Below are 24,504 nucleotides of genomic sequence, written 5' to 3'. Positions count from 1 at the left end.
TGTCTAGTGAGGTACATGCCAAATGGGGCAATGTACTCGATGACTGGGCTAATGAGGGAAGAGAAGAAGGAGACAATAACCTCTTTCTTCCTGGATGCAAATCCGTTACTAATGAGATGCGCCACATAGGACTTTCTGACCACAGTGGCAATGCGGTGATCAAAAGAGAGGTTGCTGTCAACCTGTGTTCCCAGACCTCTTATAACACCTTCTGTGTTCAGTGGACTACCATCAATGTGGTAATTCATGGGACATTTTTTGGCATTGAGCTTAAGGCCATGGTTCTGACACCAGTCGTTGGTCTCAGTGAGGCCATTCTGCAGGATGTCAACATCACTTGGGGAGTTAATAGCAGCTTCCAACTTGCAACTGTCTGTGAACTCTGTCAGCCAGAGTCCCTTCATGTTGGCCAGGACTTCAGAGAAGTAGATACCAAAACAGGAAAGGACCCGGGACCGAACCCTGTGGGACTCCACTCGTGACTAGTCGGCAGTCTGACTTGGAGTCAGCTACTTTTACACTATGGGTTCTACCTGTGAGCAAGTTTGCATCCCACCTAGTGATATAGGGGTTGATACCTAGCTTAGTGAGTTTTTCTATGATTCCTGACTGGGGAATGGTATCAAAAGCCTTAGCCAGATCAAGGCAGACTGTATAAACCATCTTGCCTTCAACCACAGCTCTCGTAACTGACTCAAAGAAGTCGACCAAGTTGAGCAGGCATGATCTACCTTTCACAAAACCAAACTGTGTGGGATCCAGAGTTTGGAGATTCCCTATAACCTTGTTTATTAGGTCCATGATGATGTGTTCCATAGCTTTGCATATCAGGCTCGTCAGGCTAATGGGGCAATAGTTCCCAGGGTCTGTAGTCACTCCTCCTTTGTGGAGAGGGATGACTGCAGCAGTGCACCATTCGGTAGGTACAAAGCCTGAGGTGAGGCTGTGATTGAACAGGCCACACAAGTGAGGTGTCAGTTCACTCTGTAGTTCATGTAGAACACAGCAAGGGATACTGTCAGGTCCCGTAGAAGCTGTATTCTTGGCCTTGAACAGTGCTGTTTTAACCTGTGCAGCAGTAATACTGGGTGCCTGGCAATCTACTGGTATTGCGATAGATTAACAACAAGCTTATGGCTGGAGGGCCATGGAGAAGCTTAGCCACATCACACTTGTAATAACAAGGGTCGATTAGTTCCTTCTGGAAATGAGATCATTTACACTAACACCAGTCACAAATATGCAATTATCCATCCAAACATGAATGTTGGCTTTGACTCTGTCAGCAGTGTGTGACTTTGTAAACATTCTGTTAATAGGCAGCACTGTGTGTATAGTTATTACATGGTGACCACAAGAATTATGTTTCACATATTCACTATAAATGTTTGATACTCTGTATAGAATTATAAAACCACAGGCCATCTGATAATCTGCATACTGTATGTTCACCCACATACTGTAAAGCTTTTGATTTGTTTCTAACTGTAAGCACTGAAAATTCTCTGCACACTTCCTATATTGCTCCTCTTGAGCCCAGGTCATGGCTGAAAAATGTCTGTAAACCTGCTTAACTATCCAGTTAACAAACTGAAAAAATTAATTAATTTAATTATTGAAATATGATAACTGGGAAAGTCCAACTGGGTAGAAGTCCATTTTCAGCAGAGGCCCAGGGAGGAAAGCTCCAAATTATTATGAAACATTTTAAGAACCATAATCTTACAGTCTTCAAATATAAAAGAAAAACATGCACAGTTTAAACAACTGTAACAAATTAAACTTAACATAACAACTTTGGTTAAGAATCGATACAAGGTATATGACAATCATTTAAAATTCAGAGAAAGTTTAGACAGTTTGTAGAGAAATTAAAGGTAAGTCTGTCTAATACAAACAGGAATTGCAATATGAAATAAGGGGAAAACAGGCTTATGCTGTATTTAGAGAGAAAGTCAGGGAAGAGAATTAGCCGTAAGGAAGTAAGTCAAGAAGGGAGAGTAAGGAGGTATAAAGAATGAAAAAGTACTAAAATAAATGCAGTCATGAAGGTATTCAGCCTAAACCGGAAATGAGGTCATTTCAAAGGTGGGGAAGGCATTTGGTAAGAAACCGTTTGTACCAGCAAGTGTTGTTTCTCTCACTACAGAAGTTTACATCTTTGAATCAGGTATTTGTTAAACTTTTTGTAGTTGTGTAGCTGGAAAAGGTAAAAAAAAGTATAGGTTCCATCACACCATGAATTGCTCAGCAAAGCTCTCCTCTAATAAGCTTGCATGAGACAAAGTAAAGGAAAAGGAATTTTTAACATGTTAAGGTATCTTAAGTGACTCAAGCAGGAGATTTTTTTTTGGTCAGGAATCTTTGAGGTCTTCAAATTGCACAAGGTGAACTGAGATGTACATTCAATAGGGGGCATCCTATTGGATGACAAGCCTAATAAGAAAGAACTACAGAGGGACAAGAAAATCCTTTGACCTACATAAGATGCCCTGACAGATGCACTGTGCGAGGAAGGACTGCTAACCACATCTGAGACAAGACAATTAAATGAGAACTCACTGTCTATGCAGGGACCTTGATTTCTATTTTGAAGCAGAGATGCCGGTAAAATGATAAGAGGAGGAGGTAGGGACTTCTTCAAAGGTAACTGTGCTGCACATCTTGGTATTTGGGATTAGCCCAATAGCTATCATACTAGGCAATCGTCTGAGCCAGGCTCTGCTAGAGGATATGTATGTGTGTGTGTGTGTGTGTGTGTGTGTGTGTGGGGGGGGTCATATAAAACCTTGGTTATCCAAAGACTACAGATGCCCAAGTTCACTTCAGAGAACTAAACAGGACCAAAGACAGAGCCCTGTAGGACATCGCAAGTGACATCCCTGTGGTTAGAAGAGACATCCCCTACCTTAACAATGTGATTTCTTTGTCAGCAAGACAATTTGCTACCCAGTAGATGACACAAGAATAGCAATGAGACTGAAGAGTTTGCCTACAATACCCACACAAGAACTGGTGTCAAAGGTCCTAGTAACACCAAGGCAAGCAATGTGAACAAGCTGTCCCTTGCTAAGGCTTCTGTGACTTTGTCAATTAAATTGACTAGGCTCAGTAGATGTGATCTGCCTTTAAAAAAGCTAAAGATCAAGGATATGAGGGTTACTTACAGTATGTCATTTTTAATTAGGTCAGCAATAATATGCTCCAATGTTATATAGGTAATGTTAGTAAGACTAACAGGCCTACAGTTACCAGGGTCACTCATATGGCCACCATCATGGGGAGCACAACTATGGCAATACTCCATATTAGGATATAGGTCACAGACTTTAAACGTAAGATGGACAAAGGGGGTTAATACTGTAAGCACTGCGGTATACATAAGCAGGTGTAAATGTAGTAAGTGTAATGAAGCTGAGGTTTTATAAATTTAAGAGAATGTCGTCCCTATATATTATTCTAGTGTTAACTAATATGAAAACTAGAGAACTGGAAGTTGCTTTGAAAGTCAAATCTGTATAACAAGAAAGGAGCAACTCAAGAGCCACAATGTTAAAAGAGCACAAAAGGGAAAGTATAGGTAGGATGAGAAATTCTCACAAAAACATGAGAAACTGGGGATAGCTGTAGAAATTCCTTAAAGGAGCGATAACCCATAAGCATGTATTATCAAAACACAGCTAGTGAATCACACATGCAACTTTTGAGACATGTAGCCCACTATTATCTACATAACTCCAACTACCATCTGAAAAGTAGGCCTTTTTAATAAGAAGATTTGCCATTAGTCAGTCTGCCAACCTGTTAGAAATGCAACTGGAATGCTTATGGCTGACTGTTGGTGATGCTAAAATAGAAGCAGTAGTCTCTTCATGGCCTTCTGAAACAGAAAGTAATGCTATTAAAAGAACATAACTAAAATGTAGGGTTCCACTCCTAATACCATTTTCATTCACTGCTGCTTATTCAACTCCGTTTAAGGATAAGTTTTAAACACATCAGGACTTCCAAGATAGCTGCACACTGATCAACAGCTTAACTTCAGCTCTTCCTCTAAAAAGGGGAAACTAAGTAAAACAATTTTTGCTCGCATTAGTGTGAAAACAGAAACTGAGAAAAAGAAGTGACAATGAAAATGTTTTTTGGTAAAATTCAGTTACAGGCTAGTAAATGCACTGCCTGGATGCCAGCATAGTAGAAATTTGGAAAACCTGAAAGAAAATCAACCAGAACCAGAAAAGGTGAACAGAAAACACTGTTTGAGAAAGATTCTGCAGCTGTTCAACAAAAATCAGTTCAAGCTTCGGCTCTGGTTCAAGAGATAGCTTCCAGTAATTAGAGGAAAAAATAAATCAAATGTAATCAGAAGTGATTAAAATAAATGAAACAATATATCAATTCAAACAAAGAAAGGCTGAAAAAAATAAAAGAAGCATTAACTAGCCATTCAGATGAACTGACAAAACTGCGAAAATCAGAGGCCGACATGAAGGATAAAGCTAGTTAAATATAAGGTTTCTCAAGAACTGTTTAAAAAATAGTAGAGTTAGAGTCAAAATGTTTAGAGCGTTTAGAGAAAACCTGAGATTTTCCTGCTGTATCAGAGAAACTAGAAGGAACAGACTCTCTTCAAGAGGAATCTTGATGAGTGGATGGGAGATCGTAGGTTTACCCCGGGTATCACTTCTGTGTCACTGTTAGACAGAGGCACAGTATACTAACCTCGAAAAAGGGCATAGCAAAATAAATTTAAAATGGGTGGCAAAAGCCAAACACATTCTGGCTAGGCTTATAAATGCCCTAGGCAGATAGCCTAGTATGAACCTATGACTATATTAACTTTATGAAAACATAAATAAGAAACTGAACTGGTGGTGTTCCACAGCAGAAATTGATAAATTAAAGGACACAGAGTGTATGTTCCAAACCTGGCCATGAGAAATCAGACAAGACCTATATATTAGCAAATCAATGCAATCATACAAGCAGAAAGAGTTGATCCTGACAAAACTGTGGCAGAAGGGCAACATATTAAAAATCAGAGAGCAGAGTATATGTAGAAAATGATTATTCACTGTACACCAGTCAGAAGAGAAGTAAATTTGTCCCAGCAATCAGGGAATGTTGAGAGGCAAGTGTGAGGTTCAAGCTGTTGTAGCCAGATATCTTCAAAGTGATTTTTGCTGAGGGATCAAACTCATTTTGATACAGAACAGACTGAGGCAGAAATAAAGTTCATCCAACAAAAAAGTAAGTCGGGAAGCAAAAGGGGACCCTGCTTCTCATTCAGCTTATAGCATGGCTCACAGAAAGACTTTGCCAGTGAAACCTTTTCCAATGTTCCAAGAAATGCTTGATAGGCAAAAAAGTACAGAAGCTGACTAAAATAATCAGTAGTACCTTGGACTTGAACCAGAGTCTGGTGTTTGGAGATGGAGATCAACAGGAAGAAGACCAGCAACTCTGAAATTAGTGAATAATTGGAAGATTATAACACATCTTATCACATTCATGAAATGTGGCTGAAAAACACTGGACTTTTGTTGACTTTGTTAAACTTAAGGGTGGACTGTAAATGACATACCAAACTTTACATCACTGATGTTTATAAGGACACTAAAAGGGGGAAAACTAACTGTAAGTAAAACAATTTTTGTTCTTTTTAGTACCTGTATAAAACATTTCATGTTATAAACTGCATGTTATATACTGAAACAGTTTTGTGTGGTGTGTAGTCAAGGGTATTTTAAATGCTGGGGAAGTCTTTTCACTGACTGTTGTATGTGTTAAAGATACTAAAGTAAACAAGTACTTTTTAGTGGTAAGAAATATACCTTTTACAATATAACAAGATATAAAAAGGATTGACTAAATCAAGTTTAATATTCATATGCTGTGATCTTATTCTGCTAGGGTGGGGATTGGGAGCAAAAATGTACTGATTATATAATATGCCGAATTAGGGTATTTTTTTCTTTTTATTGTACAAAGGTGAATATCTAAATTACTACCTTTGGCTTAAGTTGTAAACAGGTGTTTTTGTAGGCATGTAGGCTTTGAAAATCTGGCAAAATGATGAAAACCATTAAAATGCTAAGCTTCTTACAACTGCAAAGTTATTAGCTTGTTTTCCACTGGCAAATGTTTAGTGGAGGTGAGATGTCTGCAGCTGAGGGCAGCTGTGCATTCTTTTCCCAGTGAAAATTACAAAGACTCATTGCTGAGTACATTTCCATGGAAACAAGTTGTCTGCTTGTACAAGAAGTTAATCTTGAGAATTCTGAGAATTCTTTGCTGAAGGAAATACAAAATTTAAAGGTACAATGGCAAGCAGTTCAGTGAAATAATTAAGATTAAGTTTGAAATTGTGGGAAGTGAATAAGAGAAAACCTCCCTAGCAGCCTTAATACTTTAATGCAGGTAACAGAACAGTGTACAGATTAGTTTTATTTAAAGATAGCCAGGGTACTTTTTCTTAGGGCTAAAAGTCAATGTTTTCTGAAAGCATACAAGCTGTTTTTCATAAATGGGAAGAGAAAAGAGATAAAAAAAGATCAGCCAGCAATCAGTGGAAGTGAGAGCACAGACTGTAGCATTTGCTTGAACATGGGTTACCTTAATTTTAGGTTACATAATGTGTGTAGGTGCAAGCTGTCAATGTGATGCAATTGTTTCCTTCTGGGGGTTAAACTTCACGTTTTGAAGATGTACATAGCTGTGTTTGTTTGTTCCAAGTTAATAGGTATGGGGTGTTTTGTATTTAATTCTTTGTTTGAAGGTTTTCATTAAAACAAAAAGTCTTGAAAATGTGACATAGATTCAAATGGAAATGAGAAGAAACAACTGTATAAAAGATCTGCCTGCCAAGCATCAGTATGTGCATGTAACACAATAACTGAAAAAAAAACCATATTAAAAATGCCCAGTATAATGGGTGGGAACAACAGCTTTTTATCATGATGCCTTTGCTGTCCATGTTATCCTGGAACACATATCAATGCTACAGAAGATGCACACAGAAAGAAATAAGAATATGAATTTGACAAAGAGAGGATTTCAGAATGGATATTCAGCAGAATATCAGGAACAGAGGAAAAGGGGAGCAATTACACTAATTACTAGAGGGGCTCCAATAATGATAGATGAGGAAAAAAGACAAAAATGGTAGATTTGTGAGACTAAGGGGGTATTGGCAAGGGAGGAGAATTATAATAGCATGCTTTTAAATTATACCAAACACTGCTATTATGGAGCTTAAGAAATTTTTGGGAGAAATAATCAGCTTTCAGCAGGGAATACTATTTATAGGACAAGACTGCAATTTCATTTGCAACAGTGAGGAAGTATAAGGGGACCTAGAGACACTAACAAAACAGGGTAGATTTCTGAAGAAATTATGAAAATATTTGATAGGGAAGATGTGAATTCAGTAGTTGGAACTACAGCAGAATTAAAATATTATTCCTCAATGCACTACAACTGGGCTAGACTACAAAGAAATTATACTTCATTGGAAGTTTGACACATATCCAATGCCTATTTCTGATCATGCACCAATAAAAACTAGGATAGAAATGCAGGGTAATGGAGTGAAAATACAACACTGGCACTTTCTCACCTACCTGATAAAAACATGTCAAGCTAAAAAACTGAAAGTCTTCCACCAAAGGTCTACTGCCCACAAACAGTCAAAATGCAAAATGATAAAAGAAAATAAAGGCAGTATACCACCAGTCTGAATAACACTTCTGTATTTTAATAAAAGCACATATAAAATCCAAAAGTCATGAGTACTTTCGGGTCCACGCCTTTTATCAGATAAACATAATCAACAACACTATTTTAAATAAAACACTATCCAATCAAAATTCAGTATTGCACCCTCCTTCTTTTTAGTGCTGGTTTTAAAGGTATAACCCCATTAAGATCAGGGGTTTTATCTGCTGCTAATTCAATAATCCATTCCATTTCATTGAATTCTGTATGATTAACTATATCCCCTCCCCTAATGTGACTATACATGATTTGTAAGACCATAAGCCTGAACATATGGTCAGAATTATTTTGTATATTGTTGATAAAGTGCATTATGCCAATTTTTCAACCTAATAGATGACAAGTAGTTGAGAATCCTATTTTTTAACATACAGTTCATTTTTCCTATATAAAAGGAGCTACAGTCTTGGGACTGGGATAAATAAACCACACTGCATGTTCTACAATCTGCATACTTATTAAAATAATATTCTTTTCCTGTTGATAGGATGTACGAACTGATAATATATGGGCATGCCTTACAATGTCTACACTTAAAAGTATCCCTGGGTTGGGATAATTGTCTATTGCCCTTGTTTTCATTATGTTCACAACAAAGTAAATCTTTCAAATTTTTATTTCTCCCAAAAACCAAAGGATGGACTGTGTCCTACTATGCCACCTATCTTTTCATCTGTTAAAAGGACTTTCCAGTTTCGTTTTATAATTTCACACACATACCCTATATTATTGCTATAAATTAACATTACACACATATCATCACATCTATTACCAGATTTATAACTATTTGCAACCTCCCTAACTAAATATACCAACTCCGAGATCGCACTACAGTGGGGAAAAAGGGCAAATCCTCAATGATGGACAAGCAATTTTTTTCCCCTGGGGAAAAATTCGCTGAAGCGTCCTTTCGGCAATTGCAGAGGGTGATATTTACGTGTCAATAAAGACGTGTTCGGGTACTTCGTCTTTCAACACTATAATATAGACCCAAATTGCTTAGACAGTCTGACAGTGATTAAAGTATTTCAGAACAAAAGGGAATCTCACAGAACAACAGAGGGAGCAAATGTAGAGTGCTAAGGAGAAATTAAGGGAGTATCTGGATAACACATGAGTTTAGAAAGATTGCTGTTAAGCAAATATTTTTTATAACAAATCATGAGCACAAACACTTTTAGCACAACAATTACGGCAACAGAACACTGAAAAGGTGCTTCCAAAACTAGAGAACCTATAACAACAAAAATAATCAGTGATCCTGTAGAAGGTTTAGGTATATTCCAGAAATGTTATGAAAATTTGTATAAAGCAGAGAAATCAAGAGTACAAATGCAGATATTTATGGAAGCCTTAACTATGCCAAGGTTACAGGCCGATGAGGCTCAACAGCTAACAGCAAGATAAGAGGTGATGAGATAAAAACAGTGATGCATAATAAATCTTCTTTATCACTGTGGACATTCCTGTGGAAGTCTGGAAATTTGGAGGGAAGAAAGTGATAAAGATCTGAAAGATTTTAGCAGCATTTTAAAAAGAGAGGAAGCACCAACATCTTGAAAGAAAGCTGTGGTGGTTGTGTTACCTAAAGATGGCAAAGACCCTTCAAACCCAGCTTCATATAGACCCATTTAAATTTTAAACCACGATTATAAAGTGTTTGTGCTTGTCTATACCAGCTAAAAGAATGGCAAAGGTGTTGCCAAAATAGATAGATATGATCAGTATGGTTTTGTGGAGGGGAAGCAAACATTTGACAACATTAACTGAACAATGATGATCCAGAAGGAAGAAGAATGTAAGAAAATAAATCTGTTGTTGGTGAGCCTTGATGCAGAGAAAGCATTTGACAGAGTAAGTTGGAATTTTATGAATAGGGCATTAGAAGCATTTGCATTCTCTAATATAATAAGGTTAATTATAAGGATATATGAAGGATCAGAGATAAGAATTAAAGTGGGAGGGTTCCTCTCAAATAAGCTATGTTTTTTTACAAAAGAACCATGCAGTGGTGTCCTCTCTACCCTGTGTTAACTGCTTTAAATTTAGAGGGTGCAGCGGTGGTGCAGTGGTTACCACTGTTGCCTCATAACAAGGTTCTCCTGTTTGATTCATGGCTGGGATGCCTTCTTTGTGGAGTCTGCATGTCCTCCTTTCAGTCACGTGGGTTTCCTCCTACATTCCAAAGACATGTGGTAGGTGGATTGGGCACTCTAAATTGGCCGTAGGTGAGAGTGCGTGTGTGAGTGAGTGGTACGAATGAACTACCATGGCAGTGTAAACCTTGGCTCAAGATGATTGTCACTGCTGAAGTGACACCCCGACCCCATGTGTGAAAAGGGAAAAAGGGGTTGAGGATGGATGTATTTGCTTTAAATTTAGAGCTGCTGGCAAAAAAATCAAAGATATAATTGGTATGGTCATCAAGAAACTGGCTTTATTTGCAGATATTATTTTGTGCATGAAAAATACAGAAAAGGACATCTCAGTGTTGTGGAACATTGTAAGACAGTTTCAAGTCATTTTGGGACATAAAATTAATGAAGATAAAACAAAGACTATAGCCTTTAATTATGATCCCAAACATGAATTGGTTCACCGCTACCCATTACTTATAGAGATACGATAAAATGCATTTAGGAATATGTATTAAATAGGCTTCTGTTATGGCAGCTAAGGATACGTGGGAAGAGATTAAACAAACTGGAAACTCTTATTTATGGATATACATTGTAAGATACAAGCAGTGAAATGTTTTTAGTCCCTTTAGTCTTGTATACAGGTCAAGCATATTTTTATCAGGTCTACTTCAGACCATCGAAAGCTGACATAGTTGATTCACACTTTATCAAGACCAATTTCATCGAAACGGGAAACATCAAAACTCACATCATCAAAAACAGCCCCGGACTATAAAAGTAAAGCACACAAATTCCACCTACACTATTATCCACTGCCCAAAACATCGGACACCCAAAATATCACATCATATATTTTTGCAGGGGGGGGCTGCACCCTTCACCCACCCTACACATTAAATATATCAACACACTACATTGTAGAGGACAGCAAACACCCACGGCACACTCACATCTACCCAAGAGCCACCCAGTGAGGTATACATGTACAGAATCTTCAATCTGTTTCACAGTGTTGCTATGGAGAAATAGGTCATATCTGCAGTTCGATGAAGTCTGCTTTCGACAACATCTAGTTTTGCTGAATTAGTCTCGATAAAGTGTGATTCGACAATGTCAGCTTTCGATGGTCTGAAGTAGACCCATTTTATCAACCCAATGAGAAGTTGTGGACAATAATTAATAAAGAATTGAAGGAATTTAACTGGGAGGAAAAGAGGGCAAGAGTTATGTTGGATAAGGTGATCCTTCCAACAAGGTGGTTTTGGTTTACCTGATTTGAAGGAATACTTTACAGGTACACAGTTACGACTCATGTACATAATATACAAGTAGAAGGTAATAATTCATAGTAGAAAGGGGTGCTGATGAAGCAAGGGGGAGGGTTAAGAAATCGAGACAGAGAGGGACTTTGGATGCAAAGCCTTAAGGAGTACAACAACTATGCAGAACATTATATTCATAAATTAGCAGAAAGTTTTCTAAGAACTAAGCCAATACAAGAATGGAGGAAGGACATTTTGCCAATAGGGATGACTACAAGGAGAGAAACTGAAAATAGTCAAGAAGGGGCTGGAAATTATCGGTGAAACTTGGCAAGGAAGCCAAGATACTGGGAACAAATAACGCAAGCAGGAAAGGTAATAGAGTGGGATGAGGCCAAGAAGACATTTGGATTGAGGGCTAGAGCCTGCCTTCCCTGCCAGTGCTTGATCTCAGAGTACAGGTAAAGAGAAAGGGACAGGGGGATTTTAAGTGAAAGACCTGCTCTAATAGAATTTTTAGTTAAATCTAGAACAGATGCAGCTGTTAAAAAGGGATCATTAGTAAGGCATATAAAATATTGTGTGATAACTATAAGAACCAATCAGAGGGGGTTAAAAAGAGAGATCTGGAAAAGAAATTAACAAGAAAACAATGGGAGAATATAATGTATGGCTCCCAAGTATGCAACTAAGTCCATAAGTTTTAGGATCTTTGCTTGGAAGTGCTTGCACAGGTATTTTTATAACCCAAGCAGACTTCAAAGAATTTTTCCTCAGGTAGATAGCAAAAGTTGGAGGTGTGATACAGCAGAAAAAAGTTAACTGGGAACATATGTTTTGGGATTGTAATGAGTTGGCAGATTTTAAAAATTTCCTACAGAGCACTCTATTAGAAATACTGGGTAAGCAAACAGCTGTAAAGAAATAATTCTTTTGAGCTGGAATACAGACTCTGAATTGTTTAGACGTAGTAAGGCCTTATTAAGATTAATTCTGCTTGTTGCCAAAAAGCAATTGCTAGACGAAGAAAATCAAAGTCTACACCAACTATATTTGGGGTACTGAATATTATAAAAGAGAGAAAAAAATGAAAGAGGGATCTTTAGAAAAGTGAAAACACAAATTCCATTAAAGTAAATGGAAATTATGGGAACAATACATGCAGAAAATTGTTCAGGAAGAAGAAGAATGAGGTTTAAGGGAAGGCAAGAAATCAGCAATTTTTTAAAATGTTGGAATGATGACAGAAGCAAAGAAAATATATATGATGTACACACATATAAATATATATATACATATATATATATATATATAAATATATACGTACTGCATTTAAATGGAAAAATTTAAAAATGGCTTGTTTTCTTTTCTGTTAATGTATGTTTAACTATGTATAAAATGATAATTTAATAAAGGTGTTAAAAAAAAGGGAGTTTCAAACATATCAGACTTTCCGTAGAGTGCAAGCATTTTTTGTCAGTAGTTAATTTGAAGTACCATTTTATGAGCATTCATGCCTTAAATGAGGCAGCCTATTAACACAATATCAGCATAGATTTGCAATAATTAGTAATGTCACTACTGCATGCAAGATCCCCTAAAACACTTCAGTGAAAAGACACTTCTCTTTCATCAATGCAAACATCAAGCTAACAGGTAACCCCCAAGGATCTGTATACCTTGATAGCTTCGGATACATCGCTGACAGCACCAGGATCCAATCTGACAAGACGGGTCACTTCTGTTGCTATTGATTCAGCATTTTTAAACCTAAACAAATACAAAATAATAAGTGTAATAAACATGGCACTATATAAGACTTACATTTACTTAAGATCAAATGCTGCCAATCTGTCATGTAAGAAACAGCAAAATTACATGAAACTAAAAACCACTGATTGACTTTTACATAAATTGATTATCTATTAGTGTTGGTGCTGCTGCTGTACAGAATTCTGGAAAATAAATGAAAACTGTTTACTTAATGTCACTTGAGACCTTTTAGATTAGTCTTCACCAATTAACTCTAACTCCCTGGAATTAGGCTAGAGGCACTAAAACACTGCAGAGGAGAACTGCAAAATATGCTAGCAGTGAGGCAGTAAAATGCAGCAGGTTCAGAAGAGCACGTTATATTAATGCTGAGGCACTAAAATGTTGCCAAGAAGAACTATACATTAAGCTACTGGTGAGGCACTAAAACACTACAAAGTGCACGATATGTTAGTGGTGAGAGACAAACAATGCAGGGGAGACATGCACATTATATTAATGCTGAGGCATTAAAACACGGCAGGGAAGAACTGCACATTATATCAGTGATGAGGCACTAAAACACTGCAGAGAACTGCACATTATATTAATGCGGAGGCATTAAAACAAAGCAGGAAAGACATTTATTTATTTTTTTATTTATCATTTGTTGACCGGGAATGTCCGACTAGGTTCCACAGAGCCTGTTTTCAGCGGAGGCCCGGGGAGAAATGCTCCAGATGCATGTCTTTGGAATGTGGGAGGAAACCGGAGTACCCGGAGGAAACCCACGCAAATACAGGGAGAACATGCAAACTCCACACAGAAGGCGCCCCAGCCAAGAATCGAACCGGAGAACCTCTTGCTGTGAGGTGACAATGTTAACCACTGCATCACTGTGCCGCCCAAATTGCATATTTTATTAGTCCTAAGGCACTAAGGCACTACAAGGGAGAAAGTACAGTTTTGTACCTACCATAAATGTAGATGTCCGAACAGGATAGCATCTGCAGTCATAACAAATGGGTTATCCTGTCGTCAGGCAGCCCTTCGGTCGGCCGGATTCCAAAGTCTGGGTCCGGCTTTGGCTGATGTCGCACTTCACCCGACGTCATCTCTGCTGGTCTTCGGGTATAAAGGCATCAGCCGACGCCATTTTCCTCAGTGTTTCTTGCCCCAGATGCCAGTTGCCCTCTAGGAAAGCTAAATTTTGGATAAATGCCAATGTTTCCAAAATAGTAGAAGGCAAACACAAAAAATAAGCATGTATGTACATATATACAAACAAATACACCATAAGAGACTCCCCCCCAGCTAGCTATTAGGAGGGTAAATACCCTAGGAGTACCACAGAGGGGAAGGAGGGTGGGTAATCCTGACTGCAGATGCTATCCTGTTCGGACATCTACATTTATGGTAGGTACAAAACTGTACTATGTCCTTCAAGGATGCATCTGCAGTCATAACAAATGGGTAGAATACCATAGCCAAACTAGGGGAGGAGGAAGAAGAATTATGGTGTAGTTAGGATCCCTTGTAATACAGCAGTGGCAAACCCTGCTCGGGATCTAGAGTATAGAGGTAAATTATAATGCTTGGCAAATGTATGCACGGAGTTCCAAGTAGCCGCCTCAATAATGTCCTTGGTTGCCACTCCTCGTAAGAAAGCTGTGGTAGTGGCTGTAGCCCTTGTAGAATGAGGTCTTATGTTCTGTGGAACTGGTTTTCCATGGTAGGAGTAACAGAATCTTATGCAATTTCCTATCCATTTGGAGATTGTCTGTTTGGAAATTGCTTTTCCTTCCCTTCCTGTTGCATAGGCTACTAAAAGCTGGTCAGTTTTTCTGTTACTTTTGGTTCTGTCCAGGTAGTAGCGTAACTGTCTATGTACATCCAAGGTATGCAGCAGCCTTTCGCCCCTGTTCTGTGGATTGGGAAAGAAGGTAGGTAGGTGGATTGCCTGGTTTAAAGACACTCTGGATACCACCTTAGGCATAAATGTAGGATTAGTTCTCATGGACACTATCTTGATGGAAGATTAGGAAGGGTTGTACTGCCATTAAGGCCTGTAGTTCGAAACCCTCCTTGCTGAAGTAATTGCCAGTAGGAAAGCAGTTTTCCATGATAGGTGTTGAAGATCTGCTGTTGCTGCTGGTTCAAATGGAGGAGTGTCAATTTTTCTAGCACAAAGTTCAAGTCCCATGCTGGTAATGGTGGTTTCCTAGGAGGTTTTACATTCTTGATCCCTCTGAGGAATTGCCTGAGTAGAGGATGCGAAAAGACAGGTGGATCGAAGCTGTATTCTGCGGAAATAGCTGATGCATGTATCTTGATGGAGGAATAGGACAGGCCCGTATGTAGAAGCTCTGCCAAGTACTCCAGGATGTTAGCAATATCTATGTTCGAGACATCTTTTCCTCTTTCAGTACTCCAAATGACAAACCTTTTCCATTTTCCTGCATAGTTCCTTCTTGTTGAAGGTCTGCGGGCTTCAATGATAATGTCTTTAACCCTTTGGGATAAGTCTGGGTTAGTTGCTGTTATGTGATGTTCCAGGAAGTCAGTTGCAAGGTTTTTAGGTTTGGGTGCTTGATGTTGTAGTTGTTCTGAGTTAACATCAAAGGCATCAGGGGTATTGGCCACATTCTCCCCTGAGACATGCTCCTCAGCAAAGGATACCAGTGTTGTCTTGGCCAATTCGGAGCTATCATAATTATCCTTGGACGTTCCTCTTTGATTTTCAGTAGTACTTTGTGCATCAAAGGAAGAGGTGGAAATGCATATGCTGTCAGGCCTTTCCAACTGAAGGATAGAGAGTCCACCTTCCATGCTAGTGGGTGGCATGTCCTTGTGCAGAATTTTTTGAGCTGGTGATTGAGTGGGGATGCGAATAGGTCTATTTGTGGCATTCCCCATTTCTTTGTGATGGCCTTGAAGATGTCCGGGTGTAGCATCCATTCGTGAGTATCCGAGGTGGTTCTGCTTAACATGTCTGCTAGGGTGTTTTCTTTTCCCGGCACAAATATTGCCTGTAACTGGATGTTGTAGCTCAGAGCCATATTCCAAAGGTCCAGAGTCATTCTGCATAGGGGGTATGAATGAGTGCCTCCCTGTTTGTTGATGTACCACATGACTGTGGTGTTGTCTGTCCTTATCATTAAATGGCCTTCTTTGAGGAATGGTTTGAATTTCTGGATTGCTAGTTTTACTGCCAGTATTTCTTTTTGGTTTATGTGCAGGTGCAGCTGGTCTGGAGTCCACAATCCTTGTATGCACTTGTCCAACATGCGTGCCCCCCAGCCTAGGTCTGAGGTGTCCGTTGTGATGGTTTGGTTTGCTTGAAAGTTGTGGAAGGGCAAGCCTGGGTTTGACTGGCATGCTTGAGCCCACCATAGGAACTCTTGTTTCAGGCATGGGATTAGTGGGATTTCGGTTTCTAAGCTGTGCCTGTGTTGAAACCATAAATTCTTTAGGTACCACTGTAGTTTTCTCATATGCAGTCTGGCATGGGGGACCAGGATTATGCATGATGCCATGAAGCCCAAGGCCTGCAGTACTTTTCTTGCTGTTAGTTTGTGCTGCTTTGTTAATGCCAAGAAGTAAAGAGGGAGTTGTGCTTGTTTTTCTGCAGTTAGGAATGCCATTTGTTTTACTGTGTCCAATTCCGCACCCAAGAATGTTCTTGTCTGGGATGGTATCAGTCTTGACTTTTTTAAATTGACTGTGTATCCCAGGGCTTGTAGTAAGCAAATGACTCTTTGTAAATCTGTTGTCAGCTTGCTTTTGTTGTCCGCTTGTAACAGGCAGTCGTCCAGGTATGGATAAATTTGGATTCCCTGTAGCCTGCAATGGCCGATTACTGATGCCACGCATTTTGTGAATACTCTGGGCAGTAGATAAGCCAAAGGGCAATGCTGAGAATTGATAATGCTCTGATCCTGCAAGAAATCTGAGGTATCTTCTGCAATTTGGTCGTATGGGGACGTGCAGGTATGCCTCCTTGAGATCTAGAGTTACCAGCCAACACTCCTTGCCCAGCATGGGAAGAAGTTGCTGTAGGGTCAGCATTTTGAATTTTGGTACAATGATGTATGTGTTTAAGACGGACAGGTCGAGAATAGGTCTCCAACTTTTCTCTTTTCTTGGTACTAGGAAGAGTCTGGAGTACAATCCTTTGCCCTGTTGTGTTATTGGTACTCTTTCCACAGCTCTCATCTTTGTTAATTGAGCTATCTGCTTTAGAGCTTCTGTTTTTTGATTTGGAGGTAGGTTTGGCATTCCTCTTTTACTGGTAAGGTGTGGAAGTGGAACCTGTAGCCTTGGTCTATGGTTTGCAAAATCCACTTGTCTTTTGTGATATAGTGCCAATTTTTCGAAAATAAGGCTAACTTTCCGCCTAAAGGTGCTGCTATTTGCTCCCTGGTAGGCGGTGTCAGAGTCAAGTCACTGTGATTGTCCTGTTGCAGTGGCAGTGGTTGTGTCTGTGCCTCTCTGGTTATTGCCTTGCCACTGGCGTCCTCTATAGGCACCTCCTCTGGATTGATTTCTGCCTCTAAGGCGTCTATTCCTGCCTCTTTGAGATTTTGAGGAGTCTGGAAAGGACCAATTTTTGGCAGGCCAGTTCCTGCTAAACCTTGGTGGCAGAACCTGTAAGAAATCCTTAACTGTTTGTACAGATTTTGCCTTCTCTTCCATTTTCTTCATTACTTGCTGAGCAGGTGTACCAAATAGACTGGCCTTATCCATAGGAGCATCTAACAGCTTTGCTTTAACATGATCCGGCAAAACCTGTTCCTTCAACCATGCATGCCTTCTTATCACTGTGCCAGTCATGGCTGATCTAAATGAAGCCTCCAGTGCATCATAGCCACATTTTAAAGAATGGTTACTAACCTGCTGAATGTTATTCACCATTTCTAAAACATATTTCTTATCTAAGGAGTCATCAGAGGACAGCTTCTTAGTTAACTGATCAAGCATAAACTCTTGGTATTGGATCATGTGAAACTGACAGTTTAAAGCTCTAGCTGAGAGAGTAGCAGAGGTGTAAACTTTTTTCCCCCATCTCTCTAAGGACCTAGATTCCCTTTCAGAAGGGAGAGGGTTTTTGCTGAGGTCGAAGCTACTGCCTTAGGCCCCTGGGATATAGTCTCAGGATCTGCAAGTGGGGCCTTGTATAGGTGGTGATGAGTGTCTGGCACCCTGTAAAATCTATCTGGTTTGGCAGGGGCTGGAGGTAAAGTATCAGGAGCAGTGCAAACATCATTAAATGCATCATCCACAACAGGCAGAACTGGAGGTATAGCTAAGGGCCTATGTTGTGGTAAGTGCAGAAAGGTCCTAAGCCTTTTTCTTGAATCTGAGAAATCTTGTCCCTGCCATTGGAATTGTTCTCTCATGGCATGTAAGGTTTCCCCAAAGGAAAATTCCTCTGGTGGAGAGGCAGATGGAATGGATTCTTCAGCATCGGAATCTTCATAAGTAGAAAAAGGAGCCTCTGGCTGATCTGTAATGTCTGAGTCATCAAGAATCATCAGAGGACACTGGCTCGGGGGCTCTGCTCTAGGTCTCTTTTCTGGAGGCTGAGAGGCCCTGTCTGGATGAGATTGGGATCCCCTAATTAAGGAGATTAAATCCTCTGCCAGAGTAAGCATTTGTGAACTAGAAGTGGGCCTATGTGAGGGGGTCTTAACAGGCACTGATTTAACAGTTTTGGCTGCTTTAGCCCTGGCAAAGGCCTTTATAAACATGGCTGCAGGAGGCCTAGCAGCACCACGTGCTGGGGTAGAGACATCCAAAGGGATGGTGTCTGATAATTCACTAGGAACCACAGTAGTAGGCAAAACTTCAGAGGCCGATTCAACTAAGGTAGCAGGAGCCTCAGTAGTAGTCATGGATTCGGCTGAAGATTGACCCGTTTTCTTGGTTTCGGCCGAAACCGAGACACTCGCTTGCTTAACCGTGGTTTCGGCGAAACCGCGGACCGCGAGTGTCGGTCTTTTTCTTTGCGTTTTTGGGTAGTCGGAGGATCCGGCGGCATAATGTACGGAAAATCTGAGCCGAAAAACTGTTCAGCAAACTCCGACCGGCGCCTAAGCGTCGTCGGTTGAAGAAGCACAGGCTAAACAGGCTGCTACGTCGTGGTCTGGGCCTAAACAAGGTAGGCAGTAAGAGTGGAAATCTTTATGAGGTATTTGTTTCCCACAAGTTAAACAGTTATTTACTTTTTCTGACATCGGCTGAGGCAAGAAAGAGTCCCCAACGGGGTACTTAGCTTTTTAGAAGTCTTCGAAGTAGTATTCGGTAGTAGTAATCTCTGGATCTGACCGACCGGCACTTACGAACAGCTTCTGCTTGGCCACGCGCAAGAAAGACTGAGGAAAATGGCGTCGGCTGATGCCTTTATACCCGAAGACCAGCAGAGATGACGTCGGGTGAAGTGCGACATCAGCCAAAGCCGGACCCAGACTTTGGAATCCGGCCGACCGAAGGGCTGCCTGATGACAGGACAACCCATTTGTTATGACTGCAGATGCATCCTTGAAGGACATCTACATTTATGGTAGGTACAAAACTGTAATTTCTCCCTTGTAGTGCCTTAGTGCCTTAGGACTAATAAAATATGCAATTTGGGCGGCACAGTGGTGCAGTGGTTAACATTGTCACCTCACAGCAAGAGGTTCTCCGGTTCGATTCTTGGCTGGGGCGCCTTCTGTGTGGAGTTTGCATGTTCTCCCTGTGTTTGCGTGGGTTTCCTCCGGGTACTCCGGTTTCCTCCCACATTCCAAAGACATGCATCTGGAGCATTTCTCCCCGGGCCTCCGCTGAAAACAGGCTCTGTGGAACCTAGTCGGACATTCCCGGTCAACAAATGATAAATAAAAAATAAATAAATGTCTTTCCTGCTTTGTTTTAATGCCTCCGCATTAATATAATGTGCAGTTCTCTGCAGTGTTTTAGTGCCTCATCACTGATATAATGTGCAGTTCTTCCCTGCCGTGTTTTAATGCCTCAGCATTAATATAATGTGCATGTCTCCCCTGCATTGTTTGTCTCTCACCACTAACAGTCTTTGGAATGTGGGAGGAAACCGGAGTACCCGGAGGAAACCCACGCAAACACAGGGAGAACATGCAAACTCCACACAGAAGGCGCCCCAGCCAAGAATCGAACCAGAGAACCTCTTGCTGTGAGGTGACAATGTTAACCACTGCACCACTGTGCCGCCCAAATTGCATATTTTATTAGTCCTAAGGCACTAAGGCACTACAAGGGAGAAGTGCACAATATGTTAGTGGAGAGACACAAACAATGCAGGGAAGAAATACACATTATATTAATGCTGAGGCACTAAAATACAGCAGGGAAGAAGTGCATATTATTTTCGTGGTTGAGACACTGTCTGCAAATGCACCAGACCATGATTTGACATCTGGCACTATAGTGTCCAGTTAAAATGGCCTTTGTCCTCTTCTGGTCAGTTTTTCACAAGGGGGTGCAGTACTGGTTACAAAAAGCCTGAAAGTGACTTCTCAAACATAAAAGCGATAGCAGAAGAGGATGGAGAAGGAAAAGGCATCTAAAAATGGACAGTCATGACTACTGAAGAAAATCAGAAATTACTAGGACTATCCAAGTATTTTTTCAAAAAAAAAAAATCACAGTAAGCAAATTCTTGCAGTATAGCTGGTTTTGTGATAAAGGTAGATAGGGTCATGACTGCGCCCCAGAAGATAAGGATTCCATTATGAGGCCTGGTTAGCACAGGAAACAACCAGGAAAGGTTGCAGTAAGCAGGCACTGTCAGTGCACCCTTTCCAGTGGGAAGGTACAGACATGTTCCACAGCTTAATGTAATGCACTGGTGAATGCCCAGGAACCAGGTTTTAAGTGCAGCAACATAAAGGCAGCAAATATACATGCCAGAAGGTACACAGCATAGGTGACAACAGTTTAAAGTCTGAGAAACAGGCTTAAGCACAATAGCCAATATAAATCAAAATATACACCAAGTGGTGCACAGCACTCTAGGGAGGACACAAGTGTGTGAAGGACAGGACTGTCAGTTGGGCAAAGCAGTGCAAGCACTGCATTGCATTTGCAGAAGTAAAAAAAAAAAAAAAAACAAAGATGTTCAAGATGATGTCAAACAAGGACCACCTTGATGATCTCAACCAGTGGACTGAAGAAGTGATGACTCCACCTGAAGACAAGCACCGCTAAACAGAAGTGTCACTGGTAGCGTACAGCAATAAAGGCTTGATTACAGTTCAGGCAACCTGGGTTCGACAAGAAACTCAGCCCCTTGACAATGCAGGCAAGTGATGCTTCCACCATGGGATAAGTACACCTGAAAAGAATCCTCTTCAGTGGTATACAAGGGTAAGGACCTGACTATAGTGCAGGTGTCCAGAGTTCGACTAATTGCTCAGGAGCTTGATGGCAAGGGGTAAAGGGTGGATAGGTGTGCCTGTCCTGAAAGAGGAAAGACTATGTTGATGGTAGGTGGGCCACTCATGGTCTTGGTGGAAGCCAGGAAGTGACTGCCAGGCTTCTGATGTTATCTAGCCTGGAAATTATCTGCTCAGGGCCCAGTGGCCGCACTCCTATGGCGACACCTTATGTTCCTCCAGCTTAGAAAGGCATCATCATGCTAACGAGGGGGTAGGCCCAAACCTTACAATAAAAAGAGCATCCCTTTGTGAGATGTAACACCTCTTCAGTCCACTTCACCTGCAGGTCTTAACAGTTTCCTAGCATGGGATCTAATGAACCAAGCTCTGGGAGGTACAAAGGCCAGGTGCCTTTAAATGGGTATTTAGCCTTATAACGTGGTAGAAGAAGGTGGGATTCAAAGAAAGCCACCCTACCACAGAAGGAGCCAACCATGACGCTTTCTGCAAAAAGCCCTAACCAGGGCCAGGTTTGGGAGGATGAAAAATCAGACTTCAAAGCCAAGTAAGACTGGGTCTGGTGGGACACTGGAGATGACAGTACAGCTAGTGACAACAAAAATATAAATATGTTCTTGCAGTATGAACTTCCTTCCACCTATTGTTGCTCTTCAGCAAACTTGTATAATGTTAATTTTTGTTAACTGATTTGCAAACCTAGATGTTTGTCATCTCTGATGGTGGAACACTCATAAGACAGGCAGATGCCTCATTCTTTAGTTGTTTCCTAGTACCACATATTTTTATTTATTTTATTTAAGAGTTGAAATGTTTACAGCTAAGTAATTTATTAAAACAACAAAAATAATGACAGTATGTAAAATTTACAATAAATGCATTAAAGTTATAACTAATTAAATTAAAAAAGACAACAATAAAGTTTTATGTTTGGATGCAGAAGCTACTAAAAACATGTTAAGCATTTTGACAATATTATTCTTTCAGACAATATGCATTTTTTAATTAAAAAAGCTGTCAACCTTTTATACTGGTACAAGAGGCCCTAGTATGGCATAGCACAATACTGTACCAATGGACAGTAATCCTTTCTGGTGCACAAGTCCAACACTTTCACTTTTCAAATGGATACAGGCTTCTCTCTTTTAATCCATCTATCTCCTACAGTACTGCATATCACATTATCAAGTTATCTTTAGAGACCGGTCTCTAACCATAAGAAACACAATCACAAGGATAAACAAACACGAAAAATGAGACAAGCCCAACAGAAGAGAAAAATGTAGGCTATTTTTCTTTTACACATCCCACCCTATCAGAGAGCTTAACCATTCTTTAAACTAACATTTTTTCAACACATATTCCAACATGGTTCAATAACCTAACCATTCTATAATGCATCATTGTTAACTCAATCCCTCGTACATTTTATTTTACTTATTTATATTTTTTACAAGGGTAGTGCACTGATCTCAATTGACCATTTGCAGACACAGCTCAGGTGAAGAGGATCACCTAAGACATGAACAAACAGATTTACAAATGCAAAGATATACCAATAATTATCCCTGGCTGTTCACTTTGCCACTCTAGTTTTCTGCATTTCTGTTTCATCCAGCAATAAAAAACATCTTTCATTTCAGGTTAGCAGTAACCTTTAAGGCTCAGTTTTCTGCATTAATACTCTGCATATAAATCCATTTATCGAACAAGACATTTTCTTAGGATACACTACTTTTAACAGACAAAAACAACTTCCATGGTAAGAGTCATTTTTGACCACTTACTCCAAACTGTTTAAGGAATTTTTGAGCAGCTGCGTATATAAAAAGATGCAGTGGCACCAAGCAAGGATATATGCAAAAGGTATATGGACAATGGATGAGCTGTAAAGGGAATTCTGTTTTTTTCATTATATAAATAACATGTATAACTATGCTAGTTTGTGTTTTACAGTGACAAGTAATGCCAAACAAATGCAGTTTCATGATATTCTGTGACAACCAAGAAACAGCATAGCAAATACTAAGGCTCCCTCATTGAAATGCGGCACTCATAGTACAGAGGGTGAACAGACTGAAGAAAACAGATAAAAAATCCAGAAGTGTGAATCTCGACCACTGCTCTTCTTCAGGCCCCCTATATTCCCCAGTGTGGGAGGCAATCCCCCACACTCCCCAAACTTATACATACCAACTCTGAGACTACCATACCTCAGAGAAAAGGGAATATTCCAGGAAATGGCCATCTCAGACTTGGTATATTCAAAGTCCATTTTTTCTGCCATTCAGTCTCTGTGTTTTAAGGCTTACTCTAGCAGATTCCACAATTTCAAATGGTTACCAAATACTAACCATTTTAATAAAAAAGTGCTTAATATAACCAATGGATGAATGCAGTCATCCCAAATATCTTCTATCAAATACCTCTAAATTATATTTTTACTTGGTCAAACAATCACATTCTGTCAAGGCTAACATAGGATTTGAAGGGCTTGAACAATGTTTAAAACAAGTGAAATAAGAAAGATGCACTTGGACAAGCTGAGCAGGATCTGGAAAACAAAACACCACCTACTTCTTAAAATAAAAAGACAGTTATGCGAATAATGAGAAACAAATGCTACTTACCATAATGTTAGACTGGTCTCTATAGCCTGCACCAAATTGGTAACTGCATACTTCTCAGACCTCAAACTCCTGCCTTAACTCCCACAATGCCCATTGCTTCCTTCTCTTGATAGTTTGCAGTATTCAGCATCAGACCAAGAAGAAAAGACCAGAGCAGCCATAGTAAAAGAATCAGGAGAGCTCAACATGGCTGTAAGGAAGGAATAAACTTGACAATTTGGATGGGAAAAGGAGGGTGAATGAACATGGATAATTAAGATCCAACATTATGGTAAGTACATAGCTTTCATATCTTAGATTATCCAGTCAGTCCATTTCAATACAGAAAGGCAGAGTCCTACCTAAACGTCTTGGGTGACATCATGACAAAATAGAAACCCTGAAGGCAAACATAGATCTACAGAGTAACCCTGAAGGAAGACAAGGAGATCACACAACTTATACAATCTTGTCAAAATATGCAGTGAAGCTGATCTCACAACAGAAAATATGTCACTGACTAATGAATTCTAGAAGAATGCTGGTGAAATGG

The 24,504-nt window shown here is 39.9% G+C and overlaps 1 protein-coding gene across 1 annotated transcript in view; it reads right to left on the bottom strand.

The window, feature by feature from the left end:
- Positions 1 to 24,504, bottom strand: part of PI4KA (phosphatidylinositol 4-kinase alpha) — a gene marked incomplete at its 5' end in the record, with an annotated part of 2,160,482 nt that overhangs the window by 412,413 nt on the left and 1,723,565 nt on the right. Inside the window, 1 exon segment of the mRNA XM_044068731.1 lies at positions 12,859 to 12,949. Coding sequence (XP_043924666.1) covers positions 12,859 to 12,949 — 91 coding nt within the window.

The sequence above is a fragment of the Protopterus annectens genome, chromosome 4.part0, assembly GCF_019279795.1.
Source record: "Protopterus annectens isolate FY-2018-M chromosome 4.part0, PAN1.0, whole genome shotgun sequence".
NCBI lineage: Eukaryota > Metazoa > Chordata > Ceratodontiformes > Protopteridae > Protopterus > Protopterus annectens.
The sequence above is the reverse complement of the archived record's forward strand: the minus strand, read 5'-3'. Positions and strand labels throughout refer to the sequence as shown.